The sequence below is a fragment of the Neodiprion virginianus genome, chromosome 2 (genome assembly GCF_021901495.1).
Source record: "Neodiprion virginianus isolate iyNeoVirg1 chromosome 2, iyNeoVirg1.1, whole genome shotgun sequence".
NCBI classification, from domain to species: domain Eukaryota; kingdom Metazoa; phylum Arthropoda; class Insecta; order Hymenoptera; family Diprionidae; genus Neodiprion; species Neodiprion virginianus.
In genome coordinates, this window is record NC_060878.1 from 34,003,642 (window position 1) to 34,016,128 (window position 12,487).

The 12,487-nt window shown below is 37.4% G+C and overlaps 4 protein-coding genes across 7 annotated transcripts; 2 read left to right on the top strand and 2 right to left on the bottom strand.

Annotated features, from left to right (window-relative positions):
- Positions 1-4: 4 nt before the first annotated feature.
- Positions 5-2,538, top strand: LOC124298490 (arf-GAP domain and FG repeat-containing protein 1). Of its 3 annotated transcripts, none has more exons than XM_046750577.1 (6): positions 6-267; positions 1,001-1,524; positions 1,606-1,794; positions 1,865-2,047; positions 2,180-2,310; positions 2,401-2,538. In XM_046750577.1, exons 1-6 carry the CDS (start codon positions 104-106, stop codon positions 2,452-2,454), a joined length of 1,245 nt encoding a protein of 414 aa, XP_046606533.1. In that variant the 5' UTR covers positions 6-103; the 3' UTR covers positions 2,455-2,538. The 3 variants fall into 3 exon arrangements, with proteins under 3 accessions (XP_046606535.1, XP_046606533.1, XP_046606534.1); XM_046750578.1 differs by having other exon boundaries at positions 7-267; positions 2,183-2,310; XM_046750579.1 differs by lacking the exon at positions 2,401-2,538 and having other exon boundaries at positions 5-267; positions 2,137-2,274.
- On the bottom strand, positions 2,405-6,746 carry LOC124298493 (cytoplasmic protein NCK1). The gene is made up of 4 exons (XM_046750581.1): positions 6,157-6,746; positions 5,198-5,439; positions 3,869-4,806; positions 2,405-3,619 (listed from the first exon to the last, which is right to left on the bottom strand). The coding sequence occupies exons 2-4, from the start codon at positions 5,214-5,216 to the stop codon at positions 3,398-3,400; spliced, it is 1,179 nt and encodes a 392-aa protein (XP_046606537.1). The 5' UTR covers positions 5,217-5,439; positions 6,157-6,746; the 3' UTR covers positions 2,405-3,397.
- Positions 6,747-7,990: 1,244 nt separating this feature from the next.
- On the top strand, positions 7,991-10,776 carry LOC124298494 (integral membrane protein 2C). The gene is made up of 5 exons (XM_046750582.1): positions 7,991-8,317; positions 8,923-9,405; positions 9,477-9,591; positions 9,676-9,822; positions 9,906-10,776. Exons 1-5 carry the CDS (start codon positions 8,234-8,236, stop codon positions 10,022-10,024), a joined length of 948 nt encoding a protein of 315 aa, XP_046606538.1. The 5' UTR covers positions 7,991-8,233; the 3' UTR covers positions 10,025-10,776.
- Positions 10,777-10,963: 187 nt separating this feature from the next.
- On the bottom strand, positions 10,964-12,487 carry LOC124298495 (serine/Arginine-related protein 53-like). 2 transcript variants are annotated; one of them, XM_046750583.1, is made up of 4 exons: positions 12,110-12,487; positions 11,631-11,974; positions 11,341-11,546; positions 10,964-11,255 (listed from the first exon to the last, which is right to left on the bottom strand). In XM_046750583.1, the coding sequence occupies exons 1-4, from the start codon at positions 12,181-12,183 to the stop codon at positions 11,154-11,156; spliced, it is 726 nt and encodes a 241-aa protein (XP_046606539.1). In that variant the 5' UTR covers positions 12,184-12,487; the 3' UTR covers positions 10,964-11,153. The 2 variants fall into 2 exon arrangements, with proteins under 2 accessions (XP_046606539.1, XP_046606540.1); XM_046750584.1 differs by having other exon boundaries at positions 11,655-11,974; positions 12,110-12,485.

Below are 12,487 nucleotides of genomic sequence, written 5' to 3' on the forward strand. Positions count from 1 at the left end.
CTACTGGACTTCTTGTGAGTGAGTCAGTTCCCAAAGGAGTCCGCGAGAGGAGTGCTGGTCTAAATTCACTCGTGAAATTCACATTTCACCAACGTTATTAATCATGGCGTCAGCGAAGAGAAAGCAGGACGAAAAGAACTTGAAAATATTACGGGAGCTCGTTGCACAGCCAGGGAACAAAGAATGTTTCGATTGTCGTCAAAGAGGCCCCACCTACGTAAATATGACAATCGGTTCCTTCGTCTGTACGTCATGTTCTGGCATGTTGTAAGTAGACTTGATTTAAAACTCCACAGTTTACTGTCCCAACAAACATTACTCGAGTTCAATTTTAAACCCACTTACCTCTCTCGCCCCAGATTATAGCCTGTATGTTATCAATTCCCCTTCATTCTCATCTAATTTTTATTCGGACTAACCGTCGTATGGGGAACCAGATGAGCTCTGTCAAATAATGTCAAAATAATTTCCCACGAGTTGTTAGTTTATCAGCTGATCTCTGATATCATTTTAGAAGAGGTTAGAAGAGAACGGAAACTACAAACTATCAGTTATCTCTCTCTCTCTCACCCACGTTATCTCTGCTGTGGATTCACATGCTTCCCTTGTTACAGGACTGAAATTTTTCTTATTTACTTATCACTGAATACCAAGATTTTTTTCCTTCTAAGAACTTTATCTACACAATTAAAAATTTCCAAGAGATTATTGCGCACTGAACTATTCATTGATTATGTTAACAACAATTCATTCATACCATTAAGTGCTTGGCATGTCTTAATCAAAATCAGCAATCACTTCTTCAAAGAATTGTACTTGTATGGTGTAAAAGTATCCAATCGTAAAACATTGCTCATTCTATTATTTCAATAACTTTACTTCAGTGAAAAAAGCCAGGAAACAGAATGGATACTCCAGTCGTAAAGCTAAACAAAATACTTAATTACGTATTAATTTTTTTTCATTTTGTACACAAGTAAAATGATATAATGTTTTTCAGGAGAGGACTAACTCCACCCCACCGAGTAAAGTCAATTTCCATGGCGACATTTATACCTGAGGAAATTGAATATATTAAAGAACGAGGGAATGATTATTGTCGAAGAATTTGGCTTGGTTTGGCAGACCCACCAACTCCGAAAATCCTAGACATAAAAGATGAAGAGAAGATGAAAGATCTAATGATTTCAAAGTATGAACTGAAACGGTATTATTTAGATCCATCTATTCTGAAGAGGTCTCGAATTCACAAATCGCCAACGACCAGTGCAAAATCTAATGAAACGGCAATACCACGAGTTCCTCAACCAGGGACAACAACTCCAATCTCCTCACAAGCTCAGAAAACAAAAAAATCAGAACCTGTGAAGACGAAGGCATTTAATGTAGACTTTGGTGCCGACTTCAGTCAAGTTCCAGATCCGTTTTCAGCTGCTACACCCACTTTACAGTTCAATCAACAATTCACACCTCAGCCGAGCTTTGCCAATTTTGATAATAATCCTGTCTTCAATTCTCCTAAAAGTGAGAACAAATTTTTACATTCCTACTTTTTTTTTAATTTATATTTTCAGCAGTATTAATTGTAGTCCTTCTTTTAATTAGGTACGGACTCCTCATTCTCTTCTAACGAAGTGACAGGATCGTTTGCAAATTTCAATGGTATAACCAAACCACCATCGGAAGATCGTTATGCCGCGCTCAAAGATTTGGACTCTCTAATGAAGCAAACGCAATTGAAAGAGGAGCCGGTGATTCCGCCGACATCTGTATGGGACTCCCACAATACGACCAGTAAGTCAGCGTGAAGGATATCTAGTTTACCAATCCAGCTACATTTAATTCTCATACATCTATTTTGTAGATACGAATCAAATTTGGGGAGGCAATAACCAAACAACAAATGTAATTTCAAATCCGTTCACTAGCGAAAATGCTTGGCAGCCAACGGTAAATAGCATAAATAATAATAACAATTCGCAACCCATGGACAATGCGTGCAATTCAGTCAATCCCTTCAGGACAATCCAATTCTCTTCAAATAATGGTAATGTATAACAGTATAGAAATCACATTTATGTTTGACGATACCTAATACCTGACCCAGTTGTGCATTGATATATGATTTTTCAATAGTATCGTTTTATAGCAAGTAGATTTTTAATTTATTTCTTCGTAGCAGAGCAGCAATGGTTTGGAGTTGGATTACCTGGTAATGGTGACGTAGTTTCGTCTAGTCAGTTGATGACGCCGTTTTCGAGCAAAGCATGGCAACCAAAAGTGACTTCCTATCACGCAAATCCATTCATGGTAAGTTGGGTCATGAAAAATGACCGCCAATTCCATTTACACACGATGAACTCACATCAAATTCTTAAACTTGATAAATTTTATTTTCAGGTGGGATCCGGTGTTGGCACGACAACAAGAAATACGAACAATCCTTTCTTATGATTATGCAAGCCTAAATTTATAATTACCTTACGAACAAATAATGCAAAACTAAAATACTTATAGTATCGAAAAAATTGTTTATATACATGACTTTGTTGGCAATTAGTGCCAACAACTTTACGTTTTAAGAGCACCAATCTCATTTATTCATATAACAAAAAAGTAAATGATACTTTTATTTATGAATATAATATACACGTTAAATAAAGATAATATTTGTTACTAATTATACAGATATATTATGGTTTTATGACGTAGTACCTTTTCACCCGTCCATCATTAACACAACCCAATGATAAATTTAAAGAGTGTGTTTGAAATGGTGATAATGATACTTGGAATACTTCGGAAGATGACGACAATAATGGGTGAAAGATGTGTGCACACTTAAATATGGTTTATTTACTTAAAAATGTTCTAATAAATACAAAATCACAAATGAACACTTAGTCTTTGTTTTAACTTAATCGGTATATTCCATATTGATAGATCTGGTTACTCGTCGTATGGTTTAATAATTATCATTAATTGATCGTTATACTTGCGTGCGCTAGAGTATGCATGGGTACGTTGGCATTCTCTACTAGTAGCATCATAGTCGACGCAACACCTTAGTACAATATTAATTAAATAGATAAAGAAGCATGGCGTCAACTAAATGAATGATCTCCCACCAGCTCGCTTAGCTGCCATTACTTTTACTAATATGTTGTAAAGTTGGAAGCTCCAACGTTCATTATTTATCATTAATTATATTACTTATGGTAATAAATTATTTAGTAATAAAAGACAAATAAGAGAAACACTAATATATGAGCTCACCAATTATGTTAGTCTCGTGTATAAATACTGCTTAACGTAATCATATCAATTGTTACGCTAGGCAGGTATTAGGTATTAAGATAATCCTACGTACAGAAAAAAAATGCTGCATTATTTTAGTCTAGCAGCCATTGCTACTGGGATTCCCCTTCGGTAATGGACGAACTAAAAATAATTTCTCGCCTTGTCTATTTGTATAGATCGGAGCTCGTTGGTAATGATCCACCAGTTGATCGAGAGTATGAAATTTCCGCTGCCCGATGCAATACAAAGCACCCTCCACGTGTACCCTGAAGTGTTTATTTCGTCCTGGTGCCTTGAGTGATACAGAGTAATCTCCCATCTACACACACCAATTTAAATATCAAACAGTATTGGAAAAAGTTCACTGATTACCTGAATATATTATATATTCATTACAAATCGAAAATTGCACATCCATAAATTAATATGAGCCACTATTTGAGTGAATTTGGTATTGGTGGATTTCATATAAATAAGACAAGTGAAAGGAATTTGATACAATTTGATATTTTAGCTATTGTCTTTGCTTTTCTGTAATGCCCATACTGTGAATACAAAAGTAACTCACGTTTGTTTCACTGTCTCTAATGAGGAAATCCCCATCTTGACCATGCTGATTTAGAAGAGTGTCGCACTGAGATCGAGTTATTCTTCCATAGTACCATGGCTTCCCAACAAGATGGGGTCTATCCCCTGGATCAGGCCTTCGTTCCAATGAGTCTCCAGCTCCAATTTCACTGGTTGTCATTCCTCGCTCACGGTAAGGTTGTGTCAAGTACTCACTTAGTTCTTGTAAGTAGTTGCGAGGAACCAAGCCAATTTGTCCCTGGCCATTTCTAGCCTTGTACCATTCAGGATCAGCTGGTGGACGATCAAGGATTTCTAAACGATCTCCTTTCTCAAAGGATAACTCCTGATCATTGTTGGAAGAAAATGAATAGAGAGCCACAACAATATCCAACACATTTTCTGCCATTGCATAAGTGTGCAACGTATCATCTGCATCTCCTTCTTCTTGAGTATAATTTGAAGGAAACCAACCGGCCTGAGTGCCACTCTGTCCTCTCCACCAGCCGTCATTACTCTTCTCAAGTATGAGAATCCGCGTTCCTTTCACCAATGACAATTCATCTGCCTGCTGCGCTTGATAATTATATTTTACAACTGCTGTTCCAATTGCTTCACTCGGATCTGCGGGTAATCTTCGAGCCATGGTTGGCGACTCGACCGCTCTTGAGGGTGAGTTACTCGATGGTAACGTTTTTGACCCTGAACCTTTCTTGACTTTTTTTTTGATACTGTCAAACAGAGATGGCTTTTCCTTCTTGACGTAATTACTTGGAACATACCCAGCTTGACCCCTGGCACTCTGAACTCTCCACCAATGTTTGGAGTCGTCGAGCAATAAGTATCGTTCATTTTTACGAAGATCCAATTCTTGGGCTCCTTGTCCCCCATAATCGTACTTGGCGACGACGTAGCACACGTCGTCCTGACTGGTCTTGCCTGTAGGAATGAAATCCAATTACACTTCACTCAATTGATGGCATACTGCTTCTGCTAAAAGCTACTCCTTGGTTAAAAGCATAATTGAATATAATAGGACCAAACTTCTCGTGATAAAATGGAATGTTTAATTCGAATTGAATAATAATTGGTAATAGATTGCTTTATTAATTACAATTGTAAACAACATATACAAACAATATATCTAAGCACTAAAGAAACTCACTTTTTATGATTTTTTTTTTCTTTCATTCCGTGTTCCGAAATAACAATATTCAAAAGTAAACAAACAACAAAGAGAAAACGTATTCAATCTCAAAAATGTAGTAAGTAATCAAAAGAATATACGGGCTACATCGAAAAGCAACAAGCAAACAATTGTAAGACGTACCATGCTTCATGGCTGCCATGTGCGAATATAGAGATATGTACGTCGAAGAGTGGCACGTGTTATCGGCTACTCACGTACTACGTGAATGAATCTTAAGCCTGCTTGTGTTGTGTCGGCAGGGTCAGTGGAGCAGGCATTCATTCTTTAGCTTTTTTTTGTTTTTTATTGTTGGCACACCCTCTGATTTCTTGGTTCAGGGTCCATCGTTCGCAAAGGTAGATTAAGCAAGTGTATTGCCAACACTTTAAGGAAAACAAAATAATCAGCCATTAATTATACCAAGTAATTGAAATAAATAATAGTTGCTGAAAACTTAAATAAAGAGGCACATCCAAGTACCAGGCGGCATATGTTTGTCTTTGAATTTAATATGTTGTGGTCGTGAATAAGGGGGTAACATTTTACAGACCACTACAGTACCAGAGTTGCGAATGAAATGTATGACAAGAATGGGTTGTACATGAAAGATTTGCTCTACAGCTATCTTAATAGCTCAATATATCTCTACAATAAGTTTAGCTACATAATAATACATTTCCGCTAGCATTGACCAATACTTTATAATGCGCTACAAGAAGAGCCTTTACTTAAAAATCATATTGCAATACAGATAACGAGTATCCACATTATTGATGCACTTATAACATGTTGAAAATTAATCATGCAAAATGTCAGCTGACCAATGTTAAAGATACCAACGAGTTGAGCTTAATGACTAATCGTTGAACGCTTGAAAGTTAAAATGGAAGCAAAGACAATTCATATAATATTACTCTAAGAAATTACAATAAGATAGGGATTTACAAACATAGATAGCCTCAAAAATTATCTTTGAGTGATTAATTCCACAGCTACATTGCAGAGGATGAAATAAAGAATACGTTCAAAAAACTGGAAGCAGTTACAATTCTAGTCTTTCAGTGCTAGAGTTTTAGAGGTATTCGATTGTTAGTTCTTACCAATTTTTAAACTTGACATATTCCTGCATAAAACTTCAGTAATCTTTTGGTGATTCGATATATAAGGAGCTGCTCAGTTCTGTCCAATTCCTGTCTCTCCTTAACTTTCAACTCTGAGTATAATATCCTGCAGGATAATACAGCTTGTTACCCCCACCCCGAACTCTGTAGCCATGAACAGAGGGGTACGTAGTGTAATGAGGCAAAGGAGAGAGGGCCAGGGGGGAAAGGGAAAAACGAACGGACGGGCAGACTACGGGGAAGGGAATGAGGGATGGACCCTACAGGGCTTGAAGAAAATTCATCCACCGCGCGGTAGTAATCACCAATGTCGTATGTGTACGTCCTCAACGTATCGTCGTCTAACGAAATCGCACTTCGTTCGAAGTTCGAATACCCTGGACCGGGTCCACTATCGACTCTCGTTACTGACTAGAGGCTCTCCGTCGAAAGTGTCCTTATATTTTCAATTAATCCTACTCGTGTTCGTCGGTACGACCCCTCCCACAAAAAGACAGACCCACCCTTAAAACCGGAGACGCCGATTAAAGGCAGACTAAACGCAGAGACTACAGGCCCTCGAAAATTCTACAACTACCATTTTCAAACAGCGCCATCGTGCTCACAATTCGGAAACCAATTTCTGTCAATCGTAGTGACTAGCTAGACGCAAGGCTTTGGTAAAATGATTACAGTTGTTTGTCTACTGTCCTAACACACGCGGAGCCATAAGTGGTCACAGCGCAAATCCTGGAAATTTTCAAACAGCGCAATGAAAAATCGCGTCATTACTTTTAAATTAGTGAATCGTAGTAATCGGTTTAGCGTTAACTTGCAAAGACGATATTTTTTGTCAAACAATTATCGCAAACCTATAAGATCGGGGTTCAATAGGGTTTCAGAGGAGAATATAATATTATCACTTTCTGTCTGGAGGCTTGCCCAAGTAACATTTTCTGTAGCATCCGATGATGCAAGACCGCGTTCGGTAACACTTGACAGCAATATTTGGCATGATTGTTGCATGCTGCTGCAGCGCGGCTGTTCACTGATTACTTCAATTTCTCATATGCAGGTGGCGATTCAACGGTTCTTTTACCTTTCTCGGGAGTGCACGAACTGTAATGTGATTTTCAAATAACCTGTATTGATGCATGAATGAATCATAGACATTGTCTATGGAATGAATACATTAATACAGCACCGTAGTATGGTAGCGCACATGTTCAAGTCTTCCCACAACTGCGGAAACAGTCAGATAGTGGTCTGCCGGCAGAGCTCTGATAAATAATCTAATGATAATATATCAGTCAGACAGTATCAGTGCGGCAGAATCTAGCCTGCGCGTATGTGACGGTCACAATATGAACTTGCGACTGAAAGCTACCTGGCCCAGGTAGAATTTGCTGTAGCATATCCGATCATGTAAAACCATAATTGGCAGCAATTTGCGGTAGAATTAATCATGATTGATGCATGCTGGTGCAACATGAGTCGAATTTACGGCAGGATTGAGCATAATCGTTGTATGCGATGCAGCGTGTCAATCGACCGACATGCACGGGTTTTCTCACTGATTACTTGGACTCTTCTTGCGGAAATAGACAGATAGTGGTTTGCCGGCAGGCAAGGATACTAAACTACATTAGCCGGTAAAGTCATGCACGCGCGCATGTGACGGTCACAACACGAACTTTTGAGATAATGCTACCCTGGGTAGGCTGCCAATCGTGAAAGTACCGCTCTCTGCGCCTAGATGGCTTAGAGATTCTCATTGCCGTGATATTTTGTAGCGACGGGAAGACTAGGGGTGGGTGGAGGCTAGCTGCGCAGCTGTCACCGATCAATCATGCACTCTGTGTGCGGTAGTACGTGATTCTGTCGTATCGTTGTGTTATTGGTGTCCGGATCACGGTTGTGTTTCGATCGACTTTAAGCCTTGCGCGAGTTCCATTACCCCACTTAATCACCAAGCGAATTGGGTGAGTTTCGAGAATTGCAGAATAAATTGACTTGTATATTTATTGTGCTGACGACGAGAAGAGTTAAATAACTTCACCGAAAGTTTTACATCGAGATGACGATAATCACTAAAGCCATCACTGAGAAGAAAGCTGCGGACATAGTGGAGCTACCATTGGTTGTGGACGAGATACCTCCAGTTAGTATTATAAATATCAAACTTTTATCATTTTTTCTTATATTTACGTTCAAAAAGTATCCAACCGTACTTTTCCATCATTAAGAATTGGTATGTGAATTCATATTTTTTACAAACGGCGCGTTCATTTGAGAAAATCATAAACCGTAGATTGCTGCGTATTTACGTCATTAAAGTCTTATCACTTGTGGAACAGTCAAACAAATAGTCAAGCCTGCTGATCTTATCTTAAGTTGTAGTCTGAAATTCCTCATATGATACTGTCATTGTACCTGTAATGACATTACAGTCGTTGACTTGTCAATATTTTACTCCGAAGAGAATTAACAACAAACAAAGATTCACTGTGCAACCACAAACCACAGTACAGAATTACTCTTTAGTGGTCATCAACTCAACTGTCAGGAAATATGAGCTTATTGAAATAAATTATATGATTAACAGATAGGAAGCATCACTTTAATCCACGCCGATATTTCATTAACTTTATAATTCATTGCTTTTCAATTTGTATCACTTGTTCAATGGCTCAAAATAATTAAAAAATATTAATGCTAAGAAAATGTTGATTAAATGGTGAAAAAATTGTTGATATTTCTCAAAAGCCGGGGGACGTTAAGGATGATCCAGAGAGTCAATATGCTACACTTCCTCGACCTACACGATACGTTTTGCGTTGTCGTCAGAGAGCACAGAGACTGAATTCACTGACAACGCTGTGCTTGTTTCTCACTGCTCTTCTTGTTATGAGCATTGGAGTAATCGGTGGTGTCTACATATACAAGCAATATGCAAGAGTTCAAATGCACAGATTCCGTGGATGGTGTGACATTCCATATTATGAATCTAACAAAGCACCTTACTTGAAAGATGCTTTGGATAATTCTCAATCTTTGGTCTCTGACCCTAACAATATGGAGGAGGATGCTGCTATTTTTGCTGAAAAAACCATGGAGCTCCAAAACGACATAAAAAACTACTTGACAGAAAGACTGGAAATCGATCTTGAAAACGAAGATTACGAGAAGATCGATGTCCCCATTCTACGTGGTGGCCGTCAAGGACGATATATTCATGACTTTAACACAGTAACCATCCTTTTCTTAGTTATTACAATTTATGCATTTCAAAACTTACATAATGAATGGCTTATTTTCAGAACAAAACAGGAATTATTGATGTGGACGGTAACCGCTGCTTTGTTATGCCGTTGAATCGTGAGCGAGTTCTACCTCCACGAAGTTTGTACGATCTTGTGAACAAAATGTACAGAGGTAGTTTGAATACTTCTCATATTCTGTTTTTACTTCAGTTGTTGATCATGCTTCATGCCTATGTTTATCTCTTATTTAATTTAGGATACTACGAAGTTGACACTGAAGTTGTTCGTGAAACAATGAAAGTTGTTACTCCTCGTATAACCGATCTGTCTGGCTTAGGACCTTATATAGCTCGAGAATGCCGTAACATGCCAACATACAGATTAGAGAAAGTTGTTCACAGTGGTATGTACCAAAACACCTCAATTATTTGATAAACCCCACTCTGCGAACAGTATCAGTCATCCTACTTCTCTGTGAAATTGCAGTTGACAAAAGGAGCGTGAAGGATGCACCTTTTGTCCAGTTCTCAGGAAAAGATGTATGGGAACTGGCTATCGAAAATATGGATGAAATTATGGCATATGAAGAAAATTCAATTAAATAGAATATAAGATATCTCATGTAAGATTACTCCTCGCTAGATTAAACAGCAATAGTTTAGTGTTAATTCGAAGTTAAATACATGTTATGATGCAGGATTATACAGTATGCACTCTTTACATTACTATGATTATAATTATTCGTATGATTGATGCTATATTTGGAATTATCTATGCTCTTCCCTTTTTATTTGGTTCTGGGGATTATATATCAATGATTATGCATATCTAGTTTTTTGTTTGGTATACAAGACTGCAGAGTAGCATGCCAGTACAGTATATATATTATATATATATGTTATATATATACTGTTCTGCAGTTGTGTATATATATATATATATATATGAATATGTCTATAATTAATTCTTTCTTTGATCCAATTGCAGTTTTTAAACATGAATCTTGATGGATATATTGTTCTATTTTGACAAAATCGCTTAACCACATACGTAAAATTGATTATATATTTCAAAGTTTATCACCTATGTAGCAAATAGCTGTTGACGTATGAAATGCAACAGCCACCAGTTTTGTATTTGCGATACAATACTCCGTATAATCACCAACGCGTAATTTTCGTATGTATGTCATTTATCCTAACTAAGATCCAAAGCATAACAAATTTCTGACGAATAAAAAAATTTGAACTATTGTTACTTTTGCCTTCAAGTGCGGAATATAAATTAAATACGACTGGTTTGTAATATTATACGTGCCATTGACATTATGATTAAAATAAAACCATTATTGCTCTTACTACTTAGCGGTATTCAGTATTACACATGAATATTGAAAATATACATTAATTTTGACTTTTCTTTTTTACGCTGCATCTGTAAAAGTAAAGCTTATACTTCTAGCTTATACGTTTAGCTTCTTGTCAGCTAATGACATTAGTCTTACAGAAACCGACATTTATAAATAAGGTACTGCTTCCACAAAGTTGGAGAAAAACACGTTTTATTCATTGTCAGTAATATCAGAAATTTTAAAAGCTGCGAATACACACGTTTTATTTCGTGTATTAAACATTACCATTCTAGTCCTCCCGAGTTGTACATTTCGTTTAGAGATCAATTGATGTATTTATTGATTGATTAATAATTTACTCAAATAACTAAATTACTTAGACGTCAAGTAACACTACTGTGAGCTGAATCTGCAATCGCCTTTTGACGTAAAGTATATAACTTCTTCACCCATTTGTCAAATCTGACCTCATTGTCACACATTATCTGCAAGAAACAGTAATATCTTATTAATCTGTGACCTTCAAAATACGTTTATTGTACGTTAAGACCATCTTATTTATCAATTTACCGATGTGTGAAAAATATTGTTCGATGAATCAGTCAGCATAACAATGGTCGGGAGTTTTATGGTATCTGCTGTAATATCGATAACAATATTGCTTGATTTGGTCTGTCTACTTTGAACTGACGAGGAGAACTGCTTAGGTACAAATTTATCTGAATTTATTTCATCCAGTATAGCTTCCTTGATCCTTGGCTCGATTGGGAAATCATCTAAAACATTTTATGACTTAATAAAAGCGGATCTATGCCAAACGAGAATTAATCCAAAATATGCTCAACAAAATTTTTAGTTACCCGGTGTATCAGTTCTCATTATACCTTTAACAGCCAACGGCTGTAATTTTTCCGCGCCAACAGACTTCACATTTGACTGAGAACTACTGGAGCGACTAGTTGATGCCTCCCTTGATACAGATCGTATTTTTTTTTTGATTCTATCAGGTGAATAAGATTTAGATCTCCTGGGCTGATAACGTCGCCGGTCTCTATCCCTAGAGCTTCCTCTTGACAACTTGTAGGATTTTGACGATCTTTCCTTGTCTCTGCTTCGGGAGCGAGAGCGGTGACGTCGCTTACCCTTCACATGCTTGGACTTTTTGCGATAAGATGAACTGTCGCTAGAACTTGAACTCGTGGACCTGAAGGCATACATTAGTATAGCATATTATCAGAAAGAAAATTAATAATAAGGTACAGATATATGTCAATTCTCACGTTTCTCAAATACCAAAATAGTAATAGTTACGCCAATGCCAAGACGAATAAATATATACCTGGATCTTGCGTGATGCTTTCTATGATGCCTACTGCTTCTATCCGTATCCGAATCACTCGAATATTTAGCCATTAGGTGAAACTATGGTAATTGCTGATACAAAACCTCAACAGCCCACGCTCGCGTTTTCCGTGTGTCCCCAACCAGAAAACACCAGAGATTTAGCGGCCACTGACACAAGATAAGATTTTCAACTTAAGTTTCGATGGTCATGATAATAAACGCATATCGGTAACCATAGTTGATGGTTGGGAATGAGTTTACAATGCCAAACGTTGTTAGACGTTACACCGTGATTACATGTTGAAAGAAGATAAGGTGTGTTCTTGCGCAGCTATGTCCGTGCATCCCGTGCCCATTGAAGGTCGTCTTCAAT

Coding starts and splice junctions, on each gene's coding strand:
- LOC124298490 (XM_046750577.1), top strand. CDS start 104: ATGGCGTCAGCGAAGAGAAAGCAGGACGAAAAGAACTTGAAAATATTA. Junction 1,525..1,605: donor TGTCTTCAATTCTCCTAAAA/GTGAGAACAAAT, acceptor TCTTTTAATTAG/GTACGGACTCCTCATTCTCT. Junction 1,795..1,864: donor GGACTCCCACAATACGACCA/GTAAGTCAGCGT, acceptor TCTATTTTGTAG/ATACGAATCAAATTTGGGGA.
- LOC124298493 (XM_046750581.1), bottom strand. Junction 3,620..3,868: donor TTAGAGACAGTGAAACAAAC/GTGAGTTACTTT, acceptor TGGTGTGTGTAG/ATGGGAGATTACTCTGTATC.
- LOC124298494 (XM_046750582.1), top strand. CDS start 8,234: ATGACGATAATCACTAAAGCCATCACTGAGAAGAAAGCTGCGGACATA. Junction 9,406..9,476: donor ATATTCATGACTTTAACACA/GTAACCATCCTT, acceptor GCTTATTTTCAG/AACAAAACAGGAATTATTGA. Junction 9,592..9,675: donor TGTGAACAAAATGTACAGAG/GTAGTTTGAATA, acceptor TATTTAATTTAG/GATACTACGAAGTTGACACT.
- LOC124298495 (XM_046750583.1), bottom strand. CDS start 12,183: ATGGCTAAATATTCGAGTGATTCGGATACGGATAGAAGCAGTAGGCAT. Junction 11,547..11,630: donor AATGAGAACTGATACACCGG/GTAACTAAAAAT, acceptor AAAATGTTTTAG/ATGATTTCCCAATCGAGCCA. Junction 11,256..11,340: donor ACAATATTTTTCACACATCG/GTAAATTGATAA, acceptor TGTTTCTTGCAG/ATAATGTGTGACAATGAGGT.